The sequence below is a fragment of the Crinia signifera genome, chromosome 12, assembly GCF_055691185.1.
Source record: "Crinia signifera chromosome 12, ASM5569118v1, whole genome shotgun sequence".
NCBI lineage: Eukaryota > Metazoa > Chordata > Amphibia > Anura > Myobatrachidae > Crinia > Crinia signifera.
In genome coordinates, this window is record NC_139228.1 from 38,150,660 (window position 1) to 38,174,063 (window position 23,404).

Consider the following 23,404-nt stretch of genomic DNA (forward strand, 5'->3'; position numbering starts at 1 on the left):
CTTCTAAAACACCTACCTCTGCACCTTTAGACGTAAACCATTTGTGGAATGAGAATCCCTATATTCCCTCTGATCTGTACTGAATCCGTTCCCTGGTTTGTTACCTACCTGCCACATTTTTTACACGGAAAAGTGCCCTCTTGCTGTGGGGCCTTGGTTTGCGCCTCTGGTTTCGGTGTATCGTCTGGGGGGACTTTTGCCCGCGGGTGCCGACCCCTTGGCTTTGAAGCCTTTTCTGATACCGTCGTGTCAGGATTTTGATTTCTTAGGATCAGGGTGTCATTTGGCTGAGGAAAAACACAGGTGTCAGTCAGATTAAACAGCTGGAAATACCATTAAATATACTATTATTTAAAAATGCCATGTTGAAATTTGTATATCAAGTATACTTTTTTGGCTTTATTTACATACAGGTCTCGAATTAGGTTTATAAACCTCTAAAAATCATTATAAAGAAAGGAGGCAGCCATCTTATTGCCCCCAAGGTTTCTGGTAATGTGCTCACTATACAGTTCTGTAGACTCCTTGCAGCAGTAACTGTATGAGGCGGCATATGACCGCTAACACGTCTACGCTATAACATGCTAATAAAAATCAGTATAGAGCAGTGGTTCTCAACATCGGTCCTCAGGACCCCCCAACAGTGCACGTTTTCCAGGTCACCCAGCAGGTGCACTCATTATTCACTTACACATTTTAGATGCACAGGTGGGGCTAATTATTTCACCTGTGATTCTGTGTGGAGACCTGGAAACCGCGCTCTGTTGGGGGGGGGGGGGGGGTCCTGAGGACCGAGGTTGAGAACCACTGGTCTAGACTGACTTTTTTTTTTATGGCCGCAGATCAACAAATTCGGGGCAGGCGCTGGCATCATATGACGTCAGCCGCCCACCCCAAGCAGGCCTGCGTCTGCAAGGGTAAGCTTAGCGTTTTTATGGGCACCCACATAATACACTGGGTGTTCCCCTGCTTCCGCCCCTTTCCCGCCATTCCTGGAACAAACGGCCATTCTCTCCCGGGGTTTGTGCATGTGCAAACACCAACCCACAGTGGATGGGGCCAAATTCGGGTCTGAATCGGCCCCTAAGATAGACAATGATTGCTCACTTCCTCAAAGCGTAGCACACACTAGGTGAGTCTAGGCATTGCCTGCATGAGTCACTAGGTCCTAGGTAATAATGGAGAAAAGGCATGTACTTAATGTCACATTAGTTTCCATTGTGCAAAATGCATGGAACGTTTTCTAGACCCAACGATGTAAAGAAAGTCCTCGTGCCTATATTGTCTGCCATTATACATCGCATCTGTGTGTGGATTGTTTCATGGCCTGTTTCCAGAACAAGGCTTCTGATCACCAGGACAACTACACCAGGACAGTGGTCATCTAACGGCGGTTCCCAATAACACACAATATTGTGCCTAATGTCCAAAATAGAGAGTTTGCAGCAAAGTATATTGTGCAGGAGAGTCACACATAACTTACCAATTCACTGGCCTGTAGCGTTTGTGTGACCTTAGTCTGAGAAAGAATTTTCATCTTTTCATTATAGTCTTCTGCCTTTTCTTCTTCTTCTTCCTTTTCCAGTTTCACTTGCACTGTACACTCCTCCGCCATCTTCTCCAACACAGGAACTTCTGTGGTGTCCTCTTTCGGCGGCTCTCTTCGGGGAGGGACAGCTGGTCCAAGTCGCTGAGAACTCTGAGAACAGAAATCATATAAAAAACATTGACTCCATAAAACATTGCAGGTTCAATTGCAATTCCTTCCGATCACCTGGGGCCGGTGTCGAAAACTGTTTTTTTCTGCAATTTTTTTTCGAGAGCCTGCTTAAGTCCCACACAAAAATATCCCCGATAATAGCGGATGGTGGCCACACTTCAGGGCTAAATGTATATCCCGGAAGGATCAATTAGCTAATGAACTAAATTCCCTGTCTAGAATCCTGCTTTTCCCTATTTTGGAAAGGCGGACAATTGGCAAAATAAGACAAGGGGCCTGATGTAATTCAGTGCGAGTCTGACGGAAACACATGAGTTGTTTTTTTTTTTTTTAAAGGCAGTCATTTACAAGGCCAAACAATGTCTTATAAATGACTGCCCCTTTAAAAAAAAAATGACCTCAGTGCAAGGGTGAGACAACAGCAGTGAAGGGGTTAACACAACTTGACAAATCTTTAAAGCAAATAAGATGTAAATGACTCATAGGGTGGTATTCAATTGTTACATTGCGCCCAATCTCCCATTTAAAATGACGGCAGAACTATATTCAATGAATCTGTTTATTTGCACACATTGCGCTCATTATGGTCAGGTTTAGCCACGCATTTGCACATTTCAGCTCACCACCCCCGGGGACAGTGAACTGAAATGCTGGTAGAAAAACAATTGAATACCGCCCATAGTCTTGTTGCATTCTGGGAGCGTGGCAAGGGAATATAGGGGTCGATGTCATTACTTGTAATGAATTCACGTGTGCCGCACTTTTGGACTGTGGGTGGGTGACCTGCAGGAGAAGGTCCAGACAGCCGACGTGTCACTTTGGTAATATTGTTATGTTCATTCTTCAGATTGCACAATAGCTAGAGAGTCGCGGGTTTATATGAAGCCCAGATCACTCAGTACAACATAAGGTCTAACAGAAGGTATAACATGCAACCTGCACATGCCGCCAATGACAGGGTGGTACTGGCACTTCTCCGCTAAAGGTTTCCTGGCATTAGCTGTTCAGCAACTACAGACGGTACGGCGGCTATTAACACCAGCCTGGCATATGGGAGTGAGCAGATGTGACACTGACATAGGAGTTCCTCCTGCCCCTCGCACCCATGCGATCCTGGCAGACACTTCCATCTCTCCCCTACAAGTCATATACAACAGCTCCGCCCAGCTGGAAGCCGTACATATCTCTTGTTATGCCACACCGTCTACAGACAGAATATCTGGGTGGCGGCAAATTCCTAGAACATCTAAAACGGCCTTAAGAAAACAGGGTCACTACAACTCTTATGTGGATGTAAGAGCTGATCCGGTAAGACGAGTATTAATGAGCCCACATGTATTAATAGGATTAACCCCATGGCAGGTACAATAAGTTATGCTTCTTAGAAATAATAGAGGGTGTGTTCTTAATAATACCTTAATGTCGATCTCAGAGTCTTCTCTGGGGTTTTTCTCATCTGCTGAGGCCTCAACATCTCCGTAAATTAACATGCCATTGCGTCCGATCTTCACCTGCTTCTTGTAGGTGTAGTAGAACTCCACACACTGAGCCACAGATTTAGTTTTAATCTAGAACCAGGAGCAAGAGACGGGGGTTAGTTCTCCTGTAGGGAAGTCTGGATGGTCGCACAAGTTACTTCCCTATTCACCTTAGCAACATACACACAAAGCAATCCAACCACCATAAAACTCTATACATAACCCATACCATTATAGAAAGTCTCTATATGTAATGAGAAATTGGACTGGTCCATAAACAGGACAAGACATGCATCTACACATATCTCTACGCTATTAAAGAATGGCAGTTCCTCCATTTAATCTGAAATTCTTTCCATACACAGTAAAACAACAATGCTCCCAGTCTATAAACTAGTAAATGAACGATTTTCTCCTTCCAAACTGAAACCTAGAAATACATTATTTTCCCTTTCCCTCTGACGAGTTGTGACTACATCCAAGTGAACAGATAAACTGTAATCTCAAGAACATTGTTTCAGCCCAAACAATGTCACTATTTGTGCAGGCCTTATGTACAACAATGGCCTCAGAATGCGGAATAATGGACATATGCAATATTTCTGGGGGGGACACGGTTGCCTGGAAGCCCCTTGCAGGCCCGCTGCACTTGCCGACGAGGGAGAATAGTCCCTGTAAATCAGATCCTGACTGTCAGGAGGTCATCCGGCACCCATCAGAAAGCATAGGAATCGCTAAATCAATGCAGTCTTGGATTTCGCACTTTCAGATTAGGGAAACTCAACCTGTACTTACACATTACATCTTTAAATAACATCACCAGCAAATCATGTGACAATGTAAATGGTAGGTGCCTCCACGAACCTTAAACCAGCCCTAAATCTCAGCATAGCGTGCATGTATAATTCTGTACATAATGTATATTACATGCAATTACTCTGATTAATGGAGCCCAAAGTGTCCAGACTGTTACATACCAGCTTCTGAACCAGCAGAAAATCCTTCTTATAGATGGCCATTCCCTTGTTGAAAAGTCTCTTCTCATTAAGAGACCACTTGTCTGAGCCTGGAAGAAAAATGCAGAGGAGGAAATAGAATGGTCTCCAAAGTTCTGGGGACTTCATAACTGTACGAGTCAGAGACCTAATAGAGGGTACACACAGTTCCATATACGTCTATTTTTATATTTGATTTTGCTTATATACGCAGAATCAAAGTGAATGGAAATTCAACGCAATTGAATGGAATGTAAAAATAGACTATATAGTCTAAATGGACCGTTTCTATGTTGGTTGTAGGTAAATTGGGCATGTTAGATCGGATTCCGATCTGATGCGCGTCCCCGCTGGACGTTTGGTCGTTTCACTATGATAATTTGCACTCATTTATAGAAGAGGATGCGGTCATTTGGTCGACATCATGATGGTAGACAGTCATTAGGTCCACACCATTAGGTTGACATGGGAAAAGGTCGACAGGTTTCTAGGTTGAAAGGTCATTAGTTTGACAGGTCGTTCATTCGACAAGTCATTAGTTCGACGGTGTCTAGGTCGACAGTCAAAAGGTCGACATGGGGTTTTTCACAGATTTTTGAGCCGACGTGTGCCGACAGGCAGTATTTCATGCCCTATTATCCACTAGGGCAGGGCTGGGCAATTGCGGCCCTCCAGATGTTGAGGAACTACACATCCCAGAATGCTTTGCATTAGTTTTACTATGTGGCCATGCTGAAACTGATGCAAGGCATGCTGGGATGTGGCGTGGTGGGAGAATAAAACAGGGTGCCGAGCGTAGCGAGGAGGCACCGTGCCAGAAGCATTGCGAGCGATGCGAGGGGATGCGGTGCACTTTAAACTGTGTCCATGTCGACTGTGTTGACATTCAGGTAAAAAAACAGTGAAAAACCCCATGTTGACCTTTTGACTGTCGACCTAGACATTGTCGAACTAACGACCTGTTGAACTAATGACCTTTCTACCTAGAACCATGTCAACCTTTTCCCATGTCGGCCTAGATCCATGTCGACCATCATGCTGTAGACCAAATAATCCCAACCCCATAGAAGATGGTGTTGGCATTCCAGTTCCTTTCGCAGTGCACAGAGCAATGTGAGGGCAGTCTCCCCTTTGATAGAGAACCCACAAATCCCTCTGAAGCTCATTTCAGCTCCGGTCTCATCTCCTTAATGCAATGATTGCGGACTGTGGTTCTTTTTCATTTCTTAAAGTAGTTTTATTCTATTGCTCTTGGATGCAACACAAGCAGCTGTGATGGACCAAATTACTCCTTTTGTGTGCTAAAAGAAGTCATAACAGAAATTGAAAGCAGTTTTTGCAGGGAGACTTGTTTCCAACCTCCTAGATATGGAGAGATGGAGCTGTGAAGACAGATCTTAAGTAGGAGCAGATAGGGAATGGGGTAGGGGTGGAGAGTTTGGGGTCTAAAAAAGGTCACAGCTCAAAGTGAAAGTACATGGAGATGCCGTCATTTTACCGGGCTTTCAATTAGTTTAATAACGATGGAGATGTCAGTGTGTGTAAGCATGCTTACCTATACAAAACGGACTGCTGCAATACCCTATAGAAACACTACAATAATACCAAGCCTCGCAAATAATCTACTGGAAGTCAAGTATTAGAAGCCAGAAAATCATTTAAAACGTTCCTAAAAATGTCCTCTAACCCCCATCACTGTTTATATAATGAATACAAGTGTTTGTAAAAAAAATTACTATTAAAAAGGTTATAAAGTATCACTGGGGACATTAATAGTACACAGGGAATCATTGGCTTTGTTTTGTCCATAACAACAAATCTTTGTTTTTGTTGTGCAGCTTAGAAAGTGAGAGCTGACACCTGATAGGTCGGTATGGGCAACAGAACACCACTGCTTTCCTGCGTCTGAGTCACACCTTACAATACAATACAATACAATACATTACTGTCATTTGCCTTCTGGGTCTATGACTGACATTCCAAGCTCAGCACCAACTGCCCCCCTTGAAGAGCAGAGACAAAAGGTTCTTCTGCGGTCTGATTCACATTCTGGTAACATTTACAAAAATAAACACTAGCCAAGGCCAAGATATCTATGTTTTTCCCTTTAATCATTTTTGTTTAAAGAATGCAGCCTTATAATCTCAGGACTGGAGCGATGTTTCAGTGTTGTCCTTACCAGAGTAATGGTAGTTTGCCAGCGGATGGCCTCTGTGCCGTTTTGGTCTCTTCAGTAGCAGCTTAGCGAGCGTAGCCTGTCGACAATAAATACCAGCAGTTTAATATTAAGATGATAGGCTGTCACTGTATGCAATGCAAATAATAATCCTGATCCTCTGACTGGCTGCTGTAATAACAGATGGTACATAAACCACTGGACTGTATTATAGTAAATATCCCGTGCTGAATATTTCCTTGCCAAAGATTCAGCAATTACCAGTGCTTGGCAGTGAGCAGAATACAGCGCTACACTGCAGCCTGTTATTAGGGTGGTGGTCCTCTGTACTCTTCATTGTAGAACATTACTATTCCCCACCAACCCAAAGCCACCGTCATGTCAATCACTGCCACGTGGGCGGGATTTAGAGTACCACAATAAAACATCACATTCACAGACTACATATTATGGAATATAAGGAGGTTCATGTACTATACAACAAAGCACTTTTTCTTCCCAATTTCTAAGCGCTGAGTAACTGGACGCGCCATCTGGAACTAGATACGAGAGGAAGTTCTCGCCTATATACAGTATACCCCATGCAACACAGTGACATGCAGGGGGCGCTGCTGATGGGCATGGGTCATAGGGTCGACTCAATGAAGTTCGAAAGGGCTTAGGTCGACACCTGAAACTGGTTGACAAGGTTGGAAGGTGGACACAGGCATTAAGTCGACAATGGAAAGGTCGACAGTCAAAAGATCGACATGAGTTTTTCGCGTTTTTTTGTCCCAAACGTCGACATGGACACCATCTTAGTGTACTGAACTCTAGTGCCACTTGAATTGCTGCGCTCGCCATGCTTCGGGCAGTAATATATCCTCCCTCCACATCCTAGTGGATGGTAGGGTATGAAATAACGCCTGTCGGCACAATTCGGCTAAAAAAAACTGTGAAAAACTCATGTCGTCCTTTTGACATTCACATTGCTGAGCTAATGTTTGTGTCGACCTTCTGACCCTGTCCACCTTAGCCATGTCAACCTATTTCAGGTCGATATAAGCACTGTCAACCTTCAGTGGTCGAACGAATATATGTCAACCTAGTGACCGCGATAGGACTACTTGCATTTGCTCGTCTCTGCCATAGTAACCCTGGGGTTAGAGCAGCGGTGTCACACTCACAGGCCAACAGCTGTTGTGGAACTACACATCCCAGCATGCCCTGCCAGATTTTATATAATGGATTGCTAAAACTGTGGCAGGGCATGCTGGGACGTGTAGTTCCAAAACAGCTGGAGGGACATGAGTTTGACACCGCTGTGTTTGGGCAATATCAGAACATAGAAACACATGCTCTAACACAGCGGTGTCAAACTCATATCCCTCCAGCTGTTGTGGAACTACACGTCCCAGCATGCCCTGCCACAGTTTTAGCAATCCATTATATAAAATCTGTGGCAAGGCATGTTGGGATGTGTAGTTCCACAACAGCTGTTGGCCTCTGAGTTTGACACCGCTGTACTACACGATAAACCGATAAGTAATAACAAAGTCCTATAAACAAAGAGTAAAGTTACAAAAAGAAAAAGCAGACAAGAAAGGATAATGTGACGCACTTACTAAAATGTTTCCCTTTGACTCGTGAAGGTAATGAAGCGCCAGCTCCTGGTTGGTGCCTCCTCCTGGCATGATGCTGGAACACGCCGCTGTTAACAACTCTGCCACTGCCACACACACAAACAATGAGGTATAAACACGGTCACCACGCTACAAACACTTTATACACAATGGCCCTTATTCTGGTTCACTCACAATGGCAAATTCCTTCTCAAATGGACAAAACCATGTGCACTGCAGGTGGGGCAGATGTTACTTGTGCAGAGAATTAGATTTGGGTGGGGTTTTACTTCAAAGTGAGATCTATATTGCAGTGTAAAAATAAAGCAGTCAGTATTTTCCTGCACAGAAACAAAATAACCCAGCCAAACTCTCTCTGCACAAGTTACATCTGCCCCACCTGCAGTGCACATGGTTTTGTCCATTTGAGAAGGAATTTGCCTTTGCGAGTGAACCAGAATAAGTGCAAATGAGAATTATTTTTACTAGCGTATTCCTATCTGTGGTACAGAGGGAACATGCACAAATTATATTTGGCCTCACCAATCCAAGCCGTGTGACACGGACGTGCGGGTATTACTTGATGTGGTGGTAATTTGGCATGTAGCCAAATGGCCATGCAAGTCGCCTGCTTTTAGGATAGAATATTATCGATTTGCTATAAAATATACCCTATATACAAGTTGCCCATTGGTTAATCTTGCCTTGCCAAAACGGGAATATTTGACATTGTAAGTGTGTATGCCAATTATAAGCTACTGTTCTCTGTTATCGCCATCTGAAAAAGGCCTTTTGCCTCTGTGTTATGTACAGTATATCTATCATGCACGAGCACAGACCCCCCCCCCCACACACACACACACACACACACACACACACTAACTCTTACATAAGGTAGTCATTCTTAGATTAGTGATCTGCCTGCCTCCTGCTCACCTTGGTTGTTCTCCAAATCCTCCCAGGGAAACCAGACCAAGTCAGCTTTATGCTTATCAGCGAACGCCGAACCCCTGTCCCTGAAATCGGGAATCTCTGCTTGGAACCGTGGTCCTATGTTAATGCGTCTATAGGTAGGACAAATAAGACAAGGCTCAATTTAACCCCAAACAACACAAAAAACACATCTGGAAAAACCATACACAAAGAATTTAGCATATAACCACATCTCTGCTCAATAAATATAGCTTCCATGTATATAATACACTATTCCATGCACACTGTATGTATACAAGGTTCCATAATAGTGTAATCTGCAGCATGACCTCAGTGCTAGATTGCTGCAGTCTGATCCTGTGCGACACGTAATCCATATAGGAAAGTCAGTATGATGTAGGGGCCGGGCATTAATCTTTCATTAGTAACCGCTTTATCCATTCCTGAAATCAGTCTTTAGCAAACCGAGACCTTCCAGCTGTTGTGGAATTAGAATCCCAGAGGGACCTGCTGGTCGCATCAAAGAGGACATATACCCTATTGTTGTAACAATATACATGGAACCATAGTGTATAGGAGAATACACTTTGCATAAAGGACTCAGTGGGATTCCGCACTAGTAAGGGATACCGGTGCCGGCATTGTGAGCAGTGTCAGGACTGAATCCACGCCGGAATCCCAACTGTCAGCATCCTGACCGTAAGTATGCCAGAGAGAGAGAGAGAGAGTTAGGATTGCGCACTAGAGAAAGGGTTAATGTGGCCATCCACTAGTGCGATATGGTCACATTTTATGATTCCTACTCATTGCTGCAAAGTATCACATGGAAAGTGACATATCGCATGTCATTTACTTGCTATTGCGATGTGAGGCACATTTCCGTGTGCCTCACATCGCAGAGGGTACCATGAATATTTGTTGTAGCCTTTGCTAGGATCAAATACGATCCTTCCCCCGAGAGCCGCTGGGTGAGTTGGCAGGATATCGCATGCGATAACTCGCCCTAGTGGATGGGGCCCTTAAACTGCAGGAAGGAGGAAAGGGGTGAGAGTGTGTGGGGGAAGGAGGGGGGGGGGGTTAGCATACAGGCATGGTACAACCTCAGCGCAGAACAGTGTTCATCATGATATGATACCTTAAACCGTTTTATTTAGACTTATAATTGAACATTTAATATTGATACCTGCATATTTTACTACAAAATATTAGTAATTCAAACCGAAACAGTGGCGGTGCCACGTGCAGATGTCTGGGCACCCTTTCAGCAGAGGCCTTGAAACTGGAGTCACTTGTTAGGCCTCATGGGGCCCATATAGACACAATCAGTTTGGGAACTTCTGGGTTTTAAAGAAGATGGAACCAAAATAATCATCCGATTTTGGCCAACTAGGTATGAGAATATCAAGCTGTTTAACATGTCGGAATTCACTGACCAATCGGGGCTGCAGATTGCTAGTGTATGGTAATAATCAGCCATTGCGGACCGTTACTAGTATTATAGCGCATCACAGATCTGATCTTAGGATGAAAATGATGTGCAAGTGGCTGTAAATATCAGCAATGTATCGGTGCATATCGGTTAAAGAATCGTTAAAACGGAAGAATCTGTGAATCACTTATTTTTTGTAATGCATAGGCCTCATTAATTGCCAAGAAAGCTCGGATCACTCAGAACGCTTCGGCAAGATCACTCGGCACACAGCGATGTGCCAGCGATAAGTGCTGCGCGATTTGTCAGGGCCAGTGTTCTCCGGCGAGAACACTGGCACTGACACCGGCAATTATAAATGTATCCAGCATGCTGGCTATTAATCGCGGGGTGATAGCGGCGCGCAGGGCTGCACAATGAGATTGCCCCTCCACTCGTAGCAGCATTTTCTAAACGATCTAGTGAGAGCGCTTAGAAAATGACTCAAAATGATTACTACATTTGTAGCCCCATAAGTGTTTATCTATGAAAAGAAAATCATTTACTTTTACAAAGAAGGGGGCAGCGATCAAAGGATACCATAACAATTCTACTGCTTTAAAGCATTCTAACGGTGTCGGAATTATGAATGTAATCATGCCTGTCATTGTTGGAGCGGAAGCATGTGGACAGAGTGCCCACCTAGCTCTGTGAAATTTGTTCCGTAGTTATCCCTCTCCTACACAATTCAATCGATAACCAATCACGTTCGATTTGTTCCCTCAGTGGTCAGGGAACTCGGTCCTCATTACCCCATGCAGTGCATGTTTTGCAGGTCTCCTCACAGAATTACAAGTGAAATAATTAACTCCACCTGCGGACCTTATAAAATGTGTCTGAGTAATTAGTACACCTGTGTGGGTTACCAGCAAAACATGCACTGTGTGGGGTAATGAGGACCGAGTTCCCTGACCACTGGCCTAGCTGGACAGTCTGATTTCCAGCATGTGGGAGCACACCACCAGCCTGACACAAAAACTATCAGCTTGGTAGGAGCTGTGGAGAGATATTACTACAATCTCCTCACTAATGTCAACATCTGAATTATGTAAACCAATATTCCCAGTCAGACACAACATTGAACATCGCTCTGTGCGACTCTCAAAACAATTATTTCACGTTTTTGGCCACAACCAGAAAAGACATGCTTGCTGAAAAACAGGAGCACCTGTAGAACCGTCTTTAATGGTAAGCATGTGGTGTATAAAAGCTTTGTGATTGTGTGATGACGAATGGCACTGGGAATATTGGTCCGGATGGAACGTAATGTACCAGACATAGAAGATATTGAAGCTATTGAAGCTGAAAAACACTGTAGAATTTAGCAGGACAAGGATTCCACTACACTAATATCAACCGGGACACACATACAGGAACATTAGCTGCAGGACTGTGAGTGGTCATAGTCTCCTGAAATGCAGCACACGCAAGACGACCATAGACTGTTAAAGCTGGCGGAATGGGGCAAATTCCTGAATCATGAGACTCTAAATTGGTTATGAGAAACATTGGTAATTATCAATCACTGGCTGGCTGATGCCCAAAGTAGCACATATCGAATTAGATCATACTAGTAAGCCCGCTCGAAGGAAATGCTTCGAAAGCTAGTAGATGTAGTTTCACTTGCTGCCAACGGGTGGCAGTGTAAGCCCGCTCGAAGCAAATGCTTTCGGTACTTATGTATTATCTGGGCTCCCATGTTAAATGCACCCCATTTTTTCCTACCCCTACTATCCAACTACGCATGGAGTTGATTTTATATAGTGTGGCGAGCGCAGCGAGCCCTGCGAGGGGACGCGGTCTCATAAGAAAAACGGGAGCCCAGATATTACATAAGTACCATGCTTTCAAAGCTAGTAGATGTAGTTTTACTCGCTGCCAACGGGTGGCAGTGTAAGCCCGCTCGAAGCAAATGCTTCGAAAGCTAGTAGATGTAGTTCCACTCGCTGCCAACGGGTGGCAGTGTAAGCACGCTCGAATAGTAGATGTAGTTTCACTGGCTGCCAATGGATGGCAGTGTTTCAGAGATAGATAGATAGATAGATAGATAGATAGAAGCTGTTTTAATTCCCTTTTCCATAGAAAACATGCAATTTGACTAAAGGCCCATACACACTAGAAGATTTTCGTTTCCAAAGACTTTGCCAAAATCTCTGATGGATTTATCTATCACCAAAGTAGTGCGTACACACTGAGCTATTTTCCCCCAAAGAGCAAGAGATTTTCAGGAGGCGAAAGACTTTGCTGAAAATCTTTCATATAAAAGGATATTTACATAATGGGAGGGGTTAAAATTCCAAGGGTGAGAGCAGGGGCCATTTTATTCAGTGTATTTCTTTTCTTGGGGCCTGATTCAGAACTGATTGCTGGGCTGCGTATATTCATAGCCCAGCGATCAGGTAAATGCTGTCCTGCCCAGGGAAATCCCGCCCATGTGCATAGCTACGATTTTACTTGCAGCCGTATTGCCCCTTACACGTTATGCCACACATCATAATGCCCATTACATGTTATACACACCAGTACACCTTATGTCACACACCGCAATGCCCATTACACATTATGCCACACACCATGATGCCCATTAAGCCACATACCATAATGCCAGGGGCTTCATGCTCGATCCCAGGGCCCTTCATGATCGATGCCATGGGTGGGGGTGAAGTGCTCGTTGCCACGGGGGAGTTTAAGAGCTGTGTATATATTACTGCAATATATATATATATACGAAAAAGCAGCGTCACTCCAAAGGGCTTCAATCAAGAGAATTCAAGAGAATTTACATATGTATCTGGTCACACGCTGTCTTGATAAAAATGCTGTTGCATTGAAACGTCGACCTTGACCAGTCGACCACATGTTATAATAAATTCTCTTGATTGAAGCCCTTTGGAGTGACGCTGCTTTTTCGCCTACTACCTCAACTTTGCGGAAGGCACCCAAAGGCATATTACCACCCCCTTGATTGGTTTGAGTGCCGGCTCTTAGCCACATATATATATATATATATATATATATATATATATATATATATATATATATATATATATATATATTGCATTATAAGTATCATTGGTGGCCAGTGGTGCTAATATATACATTGCTGGCATGTGCCAGCAATGTATATATTACTGGCTTATGTGTCATTGGTGCCCAGTGGTACAGTAATATATACATTGCTGGCATGTGCCAGCAATGTATATATCACTGCCTTAAAACAACATCATTGGTGCCCAGTGGTGCAGTAATATATACATTGCTGGCATGTGCCAGCAATGTATATATCACTGCCTTAAAACAAAATCATTGGTGCCCAGTGGTGCAGTAACATATACATTGCTGGCATGTGCCAGCAATGTATATATCACTGCCTTAAAACAAAATCATTGGTGCCCAGTGGTGCAGTAACATATACATTGCTGGCATGTGCCAGCAATGTATATATCACTGCCTTAAAACAAAATCATTGGTGCCCAGTGGTGCAGTAATATATACATTGCTGGCATGTGCCAGCAATGTATATATCACTGCCTTAAAACAACATCATTGGTGCCCAGTGGTGCAGTAATATATACATTGCTGGCATGTGCCAGCAATGTATATATCACTGCCTTAAAACAAAATCATTGGTGCCCAGTGGTGCAGTAACATATACATTGCTGGCATGTGCCAGCAATGTATATATCACTGCCTTAAAACAAAATCATTGGTGCCCAGTGGTGCAGTAACATATACATTGCTGGCATGTGCCAGCAATGTATATATCACTGCCTTAAAACAAAATCATTGGTGCCCAGTGGTGCAGTAATATATACATTGCTGGCATGTGCCAGCAATGTTTATATCACTGCCTTAAATTACCTTCATTGGTGGTCAGTGGGGTTATGCTCCACACAGCAGGAGCAGGGAGCAAGCCTGTGAGCCTGGGGGTGGGGGCGGGGCGTCCTGCCGAGCTGTATGTCCGGCCAGGGGAGTCAGTGGAGGAGAACCTGTCACTGTGCAGCAGCAGCAGCGTTGGAGCCAGGAGAAGAGACAGGCAGCGTGGGGAGCGGGGAGGGGTGAGTATGAACAGGGGGAGGGAGCGGGCTGTCAGCTGGACTGAAAGACTTTCAGCTTTCAGTCCGGCTGCTGTACACACTTGGCGATGATGGCTGAAAAACCAGCCATCATCGCTAGGTGTGCTGGTAAAACCAGCAGATTGCCCACCTCGTTAGCGAGGATGCGGGAGCGCGCATCCTCGCTAGTCGGCAATCTGGGGGGCATACACACCAGGCGATTTTCAGCGGAAAATCGCTCAAAACGGCTGTTTTGAGCGATTTTCAGCTGAAAATCGTCAAGTGTGTATGGGCCTTAAGGGTGTCCAAAAAGGTATAACCCCACATTTATGGGATCTAGAGCAGGGTGCAAACCCTCTAAACCCCAATGATTACTCTTAAGGAGCCCATACACGCTCCGATCCCGGCGGTGCAATATGTGCTTTGAGGTGCGCGCTCCCGCGGCACCTCATCGCACAGTACAAAAAGTATGTGCTGCACATACTTTTTGTACTTGCTTTTCATCACATCGCATTGCATGCACAACGCATGCAATGCGATGGATGCTATTTCAGCCCAGACCGCACGCCAGGATCGGAGCGTGTATGGGCACCTTTAGATCAGTAATAGTGTGCCCTGGCATAGAGACAATGGATATTTAACAGGATCCAAAGACTTACGGTTCAATGCTAACTGGCGTAACTTCTCCCATTACAGTGAGCAGTGGTGGCATGTCGTCTCCACTGTCTGCAAACAGAATAGATTACTCAGAGGTGCACAATACATGTTCCCGGATCCATACTCATCGTACAACTTATTAATGATCATTTGGTACTCTTTACCTAGAACGGCGCCCACGATTGAAATCGCGGGCATCGCGGGTAAAATCGCGGTAATCGCGGGCATCGCGGGTAAATCGCGGGTAAATCGCGGGTACATCAAAATCGGGTACCCGCGATTACCGCGATTTTCCCATAGAGAACAATGTTAAAAAGCCTGATTGACCGCGATTTTAGCGTTAAATGCCTCAATGCCCGCGATTTTCCCATAGGAATCAATGTTAAATGGGCTACAGAGCCCAAATAGCCCTAATTAACCCTTAAATGTCCCCCCAAATTTTTAACGCCACCCCACGATCAACGCCAACCCGAAGCGTGGCGAGCGCAGCGAGCCCGCGAGGGGCGGCGGTACGCGTCCTACGACCTTTTCATGCCCTACTATCCACGTCGGCGTGGAGTTGAGAATAGAATAGTGTGGCGAGCGCAGCGAGCCACCGAGCCCGAAGCGTGGCGAGCGCAGCGAGCCCCGCGAGGGGACGCGGATACCTTCACAGTTATACGCGTCCCCTCGCGGGCTTCACAGGTGTCCGCGTGGCCACGGACACCTGTGAAGCCCGCGAGGGGACGCGCTTACCTGTGAAGGTATCCGCGTGCGCTCGCCACGCTTCGGGCTCGGTGGCTCGCTGCGCTCGCCACACTATTCTATTCTCACACCACGCCGACGTGGATAGTAGGGCATGAAAAGGTCGGAGGACGCGTACCGCCGCCCCTCGCGGGCTCGCTGCGCTCGCCACGCTTCGGGTTGGCGTTGATCGTGGGGTGGCGTTAAAAATTTGGGGGGACATTTAAGGGTTAATGGGCTCTGTAGCCCATTTAACATTGATTCCTATGGCCAAATCGGGTGGATTGAGGCATTTAACACTAAAATCGGGTCCATCGCGGCTTTTAACATTGCTTCCTATGGGAAATCGGGAGCATCGCGTCGCGGGCATCGCGGGTACGTTTATGGCCGGCCGCGACGCGACCGACGCGATTTTTCAGGTTTAACATGGTTTTCAATGGGAAAATCGCGGGCATCGCGTCGGTCGCGTCGCGGGCAGGCATAAATGTACCCGCGATGCCCGCGACGGGCGCCGTTCTAGGTAAAGAGTACCGATCATTTAATGCTAAACCAAGAGAGGACATTGCATTTATTTATAAACTGGCACACATCTAATAAATGGATCGGACACGAGTAAAAAAAATAAAAAATAAAAAGTTATAGCATGGTTTAAGCAGGATATTGTTTTTTCATTGTATTTTTTGTGTTGCGACATTTTTCCTCCTTTTTAGGCTTCCTTTATCCCTTTATATAAACTGTGGGGCTGATGCGGACGTGCATGCAACTCCCATCACGTCTAGGTCTTTTTCACATTGGCCATATGACAATATGCAAATGCCACAGCTGCTGGGTTGTGTATAGAGATGCCCACAATCAGCATCTCCGTTCTATGTTTGTGCATGTGTGAGAAAGAGATGTAGTTTCACGCTCTGCCAGCAGATGGCAGTGTTTTGGAGACTCACGGACACTAGACTAGATGATTGCATTCTAGGGAAGGCCAGACGTGACTCAGAAATACAGGCCGACACAATGATTGACTACCGTAACAGGTTATCTTATGAAATAAGAAAAATAAAATGACTTACTGGATCTCAGCAGGGTTCTCGTGCTGCTCTTTGGGGTGATCGGTGGGGGCATTGAATGCGTGCTGGCAGACAAGATGGCATTGAAGTAAAGTCCGGACCCTTCACGCACTGGGCTGAGGATAGGGGGTGGAGTGTAGGGCGGTAACTCAAAGTTTCGGTCATTGAGGTGCTCAGGAACCCGTACAGGTGAGCGCAGGTGGCTCTGGTAAGGAGTTATATTCGTATATACTGGAACAACAAATGTGCCGGGTTTGGGAGGGATGAACAGTGGTTCCGGTCTTGGTCGTTGCTTAGGCTTCCGGGACATAGTTTCCCCTTCTGACAATGAAGGGGAGTTACTGGGCTGCGGAGGTGTAAAAATAAAAGTTACCAATACAGAAGAGATAATGGACAGCAAATAATAAACCTACTGGGTGTATGTATTCCCCATGTGGTAGCTACAGGCTTCCTACCACCTGTACATGGCTCATTATGTATTATCCAATACAACAGTACTAACTGCGCTAGTTTCCGCACAAGAGCACGAAAACACCAACAAAAAAAAAGGGCAAAGACCACTGGAAGTTGGGGAGTATAAAGGGACAAGTACCATTATTTCTCTCTGCACTGATCACCCTCAAATAAATCACATTTTTTCCTTTCACTTAAGGACAACACTTTAGCAGACATTCTTGTATGGGATGTGGGAATAGCCTTTATTACATGCACATGGGCAGTATGAATGTCAAGTCCCTGAGCCACCATAGCAACATTACATGGGGTGTATTAGCCATGGGCACCTGGATTCTTTGATCAGGCCCTGACTACCTTAGTGGCAAGTGCAAATGGGCTGTCCTTTCTACAGGGAGTTCAAAAAGTTCCAACAGAGAGGCATAAAATGCATGCTAAACACTATTATTTACTTGAAATAAGTCCTGTGTACAGGGTCTCTGGTGGCTGTGATTTCCCACTGTCAGTGTCCATCTCTGGCCTCCCATGACTGTAGAGAATAGAAGATCTACAGCCAGAGAGAACACCCTCTGTGGAGGGACTTTTTGAACTCCCTGCCTAACAGAGTCCCATAAAGAGAGCACATGGTTCTGGCAAGATCAGTGGTTCTAAACTTAAAGCTGGGTACACATTAGACTATATGCATGGAGCCGGACATCGCTGGATACATAATTGCTGAGGCCGGGCCCGACAGGGAGGGGAGACCACGTTACATTATGTTATGTAAGCTAGGGAAAACCCCCATTGGCCCTGCAGCTAGCATGACAAACACTGCCAACGTCACAGCAGCTAGCCTTCCTTGCCGTCCCATTCTCACCCTGGGCTCTAAGATTTTTGTATACAGCCTAATAGCCCATCTATGAGGTTACATCTAAAAACTGGTACCATAAGTGCGGCATACAACCGCAAAACACGGACTGCGAGTGAACTCGCGGCTATTTGGACTGACCCCTAAATTTTAAGAAGTCCCATTACTTTGTTTCCTTATATAGTGGATAGAACCCTACAGATAGGAGTTAATGGCCTCACCTGAAGTGAAGGTGCCGGTATAGTTGTCTGACCAGCTCGGTGCCGTGTCACTATCACAGACTGCATAGATGCCGAGGGCTCTCTTTCGGACGCCAATGTCCTTTGGATCCTTTCTTCCTCTCCCTTGTCTCGTGCAGTATCCATTTTAACAGGTACAGATACTGGCATAACCAAAGGTTTCAAGTCTCCTTCTGTTCTGGTCTTCTTAGCAGATGGAGGAACCACAAAATCCACGTTGCCTTTTGTGGTCTCGTTCTTAACCCTTAACGCGTCACTTTCCTGCAACAACAAAAACAGTCAAAACTAGCTAGACTGCCCGTCGGTAGAACTCCTGGTCTAACCAATTCTATGCAAAGTCATCTAGACGAACACAAACCCTAGTAAGTCACGTACAAAACTCATAGAATGGGAAAAGTAAAGGAAGACTACTCCCAATTCTAGAACCCAACTGTCCCTAAGATCCTCTACCACTGGATCCAAATACTCTATATTTGACATTACATCTAGAACAGCATTAATATCATATATTAACCTTACTGCTTTTAGAACAAATGGTGGCATGTTACCATCAGCTAAAATATATATAATTTTACAAACTATATAACAACCAATATAATGTACCATAAGCTTAAGCTGCCGCTGTGAGACTACACAAGTTAGAATCAGCGTTGTGTTCTCGCCCATTCGCAGCCAGCCGGCGCTTACGTAGTTAGTCAGCGTTACGCAGTTAGCGTAGTCAGTCAGCGTTACGCAGTTAGCGTAGTCAGTCAGGCGTAGAGTTGATTTTATAAAGTGTGGCGAGCACAGCGGGGACGCGGAATACATGTGATGTAATCCGCGTCCCCTCACAGGGCTCGCACACTTTATAACATCAACTCCACGCCGACGTGGATAGTGGGGGTATGAACCAGTCGGGAGGACGCGTAACTCGTCCGCTTGCCGCGCTTCAGACTGGCGTGGATAGTGGGGATTTCAAATGAAGGCAGTATGTAACACTGGCAAATGTGTCCTTTATTGTGCATGAGACGCACTTGCGGCCGTATCCCCCCCCCCCCCTTTGTGCAGGAGACGCAAGCGCTAACGAACCCCTAACCCTGACGGCAGTGTTCCGTACCCTGCCGCGATACTTACTGAGACGCTGAAGCCTCTGAGATGCTCCCGCAGCGCCGGCTCCCGCATCTCAGACAGATCCACCAGCGGAGAGCGGATCATGCGGGTGCCGGCGCTGTGTGAGAGGCACTCAGTAGGCTTGCCAGGGACACCAAGGACAGAGCTGCAACTCCCACGGACAGTCCGGTGACTACGCTAACTACGCAGGCCTGCCGCGGAGACACTGCGCTAGGCAGCCGTTTGGCTACGCTGATAACGTAGCTTAGGGTGCCGCCGTGAAACTACACAAGTACCTATACATAAAATATATATAAAAATGAGATCAGAATTTGGAAGCCTGTGTCTCCACAGCTGGTAAAAGGACTCAACAGATGGTACTCAGAGAAGTACGCTGGGACTTTTAGTTCTACCTCAACTATAGAACCAGGCTGCCCATCTCTAAATGGAACACTTTACAGGCTTATAAATATAGGATATTAATTTCCATTAAAGCAAGGCATTAATTGCTATTCAATGGCGTCCAAACAATTGAAACAGAGATTTGCGCAGGTATGTCGCACAGCACAGCAAGCTTTTAATTTGACTATAAATGGATAACACAGCTCACTAATCATTTCCAACAGAAAACATAATTCTCTCCGTAAGCGTTTCCTTGCAGGTTGTAAGGATGCCAGCAGGAGATTATTACATTATTATGTCTTTCTTTTCTGGGCTGCGGCCAGAAAATGTGAGAATGCATCCCCTTCCCGCGTTCCTTTCTGCCCTGTCGTTTCACTTGGCCTTTATTTATAGCAACCAAGAGGTTCGGCCTCCCTCTCACATTCAAGACAGCAAGCAATTCAACACTTCGCTCTCACTGACTTCACAGGGAAGAAGTGGAACTAAGTTTAGCATTGAGACGCTAAATTGTGGTCACAGTATCCCAAACTCCAGAAACATACAGGCTTCCATGGGTGTGGCACAAAATGCCGACACGTGAAATGTCAAGCTAGCATTTTAGTGCCTGACTTCAATGTATTTGGAGGGATGCCTTGATGCGCAAAATATTGATGTTCAGTACTTTTTGCACACACAGGACCTGTTCTGTGCTTACGCAAATGTGCCAGGCTACACAGAACATAAGGACACAGTCAGTGTCAGATTCCTTGTGGTGTCAAAGGGCTCAGTTTGTGAAAACGGAGGCATGTTGTCAATGTTTAGGGGGAGGGAAGAGGCCAGGCATCTCTATCATTGCATGGAGATTTCCTGACCTCTGTGACTTGCCTGTGAGGCTTGCCTGCCTTAAACCATAAGGACCAATCGGATAGTATCTTAAGTCAGCTGGTGTGGTTCAAGAATGCAGGCGTTGAAACAATTTTAATACAGGAAGTCATCATCACTTACAAGACGCACCTACACAGACAATCCCCATTCACACATTAATTTATTGTACCCGACAGTATTTTCAGCATATCCCCCCAAAAATCATATTAAAATTGGTGATATCACTGCCTATAATCTGGTTCATCAATAACACCCCAGTAAAGAGATATGTATTATTGTGTACAAGGGATAATACACAAATAACTTTGTTCTCACTTTTAACAGAAACTTTAAAGTGTGCCTGCAACATAGTGTAGCTGGGGCGGGAGTAGGACTTTGGGGGAATCTTTGGCTGGCCACCTCCTCTTCCTCATTTTCACACCTCCTATAGATGACCGGACCCGGGATCCAGACATTTCTCACAATACCGTTAACGAGATCTCAAGTGTTGACACCCCAATCATAAGTATACTGACCGTTGTTAGGGTGCGGGAGGGGGGTTAGGATTTACCACCAGAGGTGTGGTGAGACACAGGCTGCAGGGGATGACTGTTCAGGATAGGCTGCAAGGGGGGTGTTTGTTAGGTATAGGAATAAAGGGGGGTGGGTTCAAATTAGGAAACAGGTAGGGCGGGTTAGGTTTAGCATATTGACAGTACCTAAAAGGTGTTGGGATCCTGACCATTGGGATGCTGTCATTAGCTCCCACTGATTCTTTTATTGGTTCAGTCGACAAGATAACTATTCCCAATAACAAGAGTCCTTGGGGAAATTGGGTGCCAGCTGGGCGGGATGTATTAATATACATCACCACCCTTCGCCGCCCGTCCGCTGCGATGCCAGCTCATGTGTACTAACATTAGCCTGAATGTGCAAGCAGTGAGATGCATAACACCTATGGATGGAAATCTTCAGGCTGCCTCTGTATCCCTCCCTAGGAACATCCATCACTCTGAGCCAATGGCAATATCAAATGGAATCCTACACTCGGTACCACTTGCTCAAACATGCGCAGTAGCAAATAATCACTAAACTAGGAACATCTGCAGGACGCATGCACTGCATCCAACACCCAATCAGGCTCCTCCTCTCTAGTACGGACAGAATATTCTGAAAGAAGTCTATGATGGGCCTAAGAACACATATATATAAAATATAAATAAAATATATAGTTATTGAGACTACTGACCAGGAAACGAGGTCACGCTGCTCTATTCTATCGCTGATAAACAGGCAGCAAAACACCATGAAACAATAGGTTTATAATGGCCCTGGAATGCACTTAGCTCCCAGCAAATCTTATGCAGCTATTCAGTGAATTCACATAAATATTTCTGGATACTACACATAATAAAATGTAGCGCTGTGAGGAATACAACAATAAGGGGCAGGACTAATCACAGCAGAGAACCACTTTCCTCTTAAGGCAAAGTAGTGGGAATTGCACTTTGGCCCCCCAGGAAAACATATACAGTCCCAGCTGCATTGTATAGATCTTAGAATTATTCAACTGCATTTCATTAACCCTTCGAGTGTCAACGTTGCTGTAAGAGATCCACAAAATATCCACTAAATAAATAAATTATAGCAGCGTCACACACTGTGTAATTAAATACACATACAGCCAAGTCAATGAAATGAAGTTTGGTTTAATATTGCACCCAAAAAAAGATCAGTTGCTGTGAGAGATGCTGGCAATTTTAGCGGATTTTGGGAGGATCTCTCACAGCAAAAGGCCGCTCAAAGGTTTAAAGGCAAAAGGAATCCTTATGTGAGGATGTTCCTGATGTTCACCATCCCCAATGGTCACAATACCAGCTGTGGAACCCCGATGGTGACAATATCAATGAACCCCAGAGGGCGCACCTAGAGCTAGGCGGCCGGAGGGGACATCGGAGGAATGGGTTCAGCATTAGGATTAGAATGTTCAAGAAAGCCAGTAGAATTTTAACCATCGGGATTGCACTGCTGGTATTGTGACCACTGAGATAACAGGTACCCATCCCCCTTATGTGTTCTGGTATAAAGTATTTTTTATATATAGAAATTTGTAAAAATAATTCTCATTCAACTGGTAGCATAATGATACAATGATCAGCATTGTTGCCTCACAGCACTGAGGTAATCATAGCCCTTCCAATCAGAGCCCTGTCTGAGTAGAGTTTGTATGTTCTCCCCACATTTATGAGGGTTTCCTACAGGTAGTCCCTCTGGTTTCCTCCCACAATACAAAAACATATGGGTAAATAATGGTCTACTAAAATATTCTCTGGAAAGTGCTGCGTAATAGCTGTGAGCTATATAAATAACAGTAACAAGTAATAAATAATTCCCAGACTTCTACATATTCTTATTCAGCACAAAGCAAAAACCATCTATAGAGTACACAATTTTCTTCCCCTTAGGCCTATTGATCCAACTGAACAACCTCTATCTAGGTGTGTCGTACTCTTTATATATATTTACAAACAGATCTACTTTGAAATGATCTTACACTATCAGTCAAATACACCAACACTAAAATTACAACACAATAAGGCTGGGGTAGTTTGCTTATATTTAATTCTGCATGTGATTCAGTGGCGTAAGTTCGACCCAGTTGCC

The 23,404-nt window shown here is 45.0% G+C and overlaps 1 protein-coding gene across 2 annotated transcripts in view; it reads right to left on the reverse strand.

The window, feature by feature from the left end:
* Positions 1 to 23,404, reverse strand: part of MIDEAS (mitotic deacetylase associated SANT domain protein) — an 88,621-nt gene that overhangs the window by 4,123 nt on the left and 61,094 nt on the right. For both annotated transcript variants that reach the window (XM_083167174.1, XM_083167173.1), the window contains exons 3-12: positions 18,389 to 18,667; positions 16,871 to 17,213; positions 15,086 to 15,152; positions 8,907 to 9,034; positions 7,974 to 8,077; positions 6,373 to 6,448; positions 4,176 to 4,264; positions 3,136 to 3,288; positions 1,484 to 1,699; positions 109 to 287 (exon numbers count right to left, since the gene is read on the reverse strand). In XM_083167174.1, coding sequence (XP_083023300.1) covers positions 109 to 287; positions 1,484 to 1,699; positions 3,136 to 3,288; positions 4,176 to 4,264; positions 6,373 to 6,448; positions 7,974 to 8,077; positions 8,907 to 9,034; positions 15,086 to 15,152; positions 16,871 to 17,213; positions 18,389 to 18,667 — 1,634 coding nt within the window. The remainder of the gene's footprint in view (positions 1 to 108; positions 288 to 1,483; positions 1,700 to 3,135; positions 3,289 to 4,175; positions 4,265 to 6,372; positions 6,449 to 7,973; positions 8,078 to 8,906; positions 9,035 to 15,085; positions 15,153 to 16,870; positions 17,214 to 18,388; positions 18,668 to 23,404) is intronic.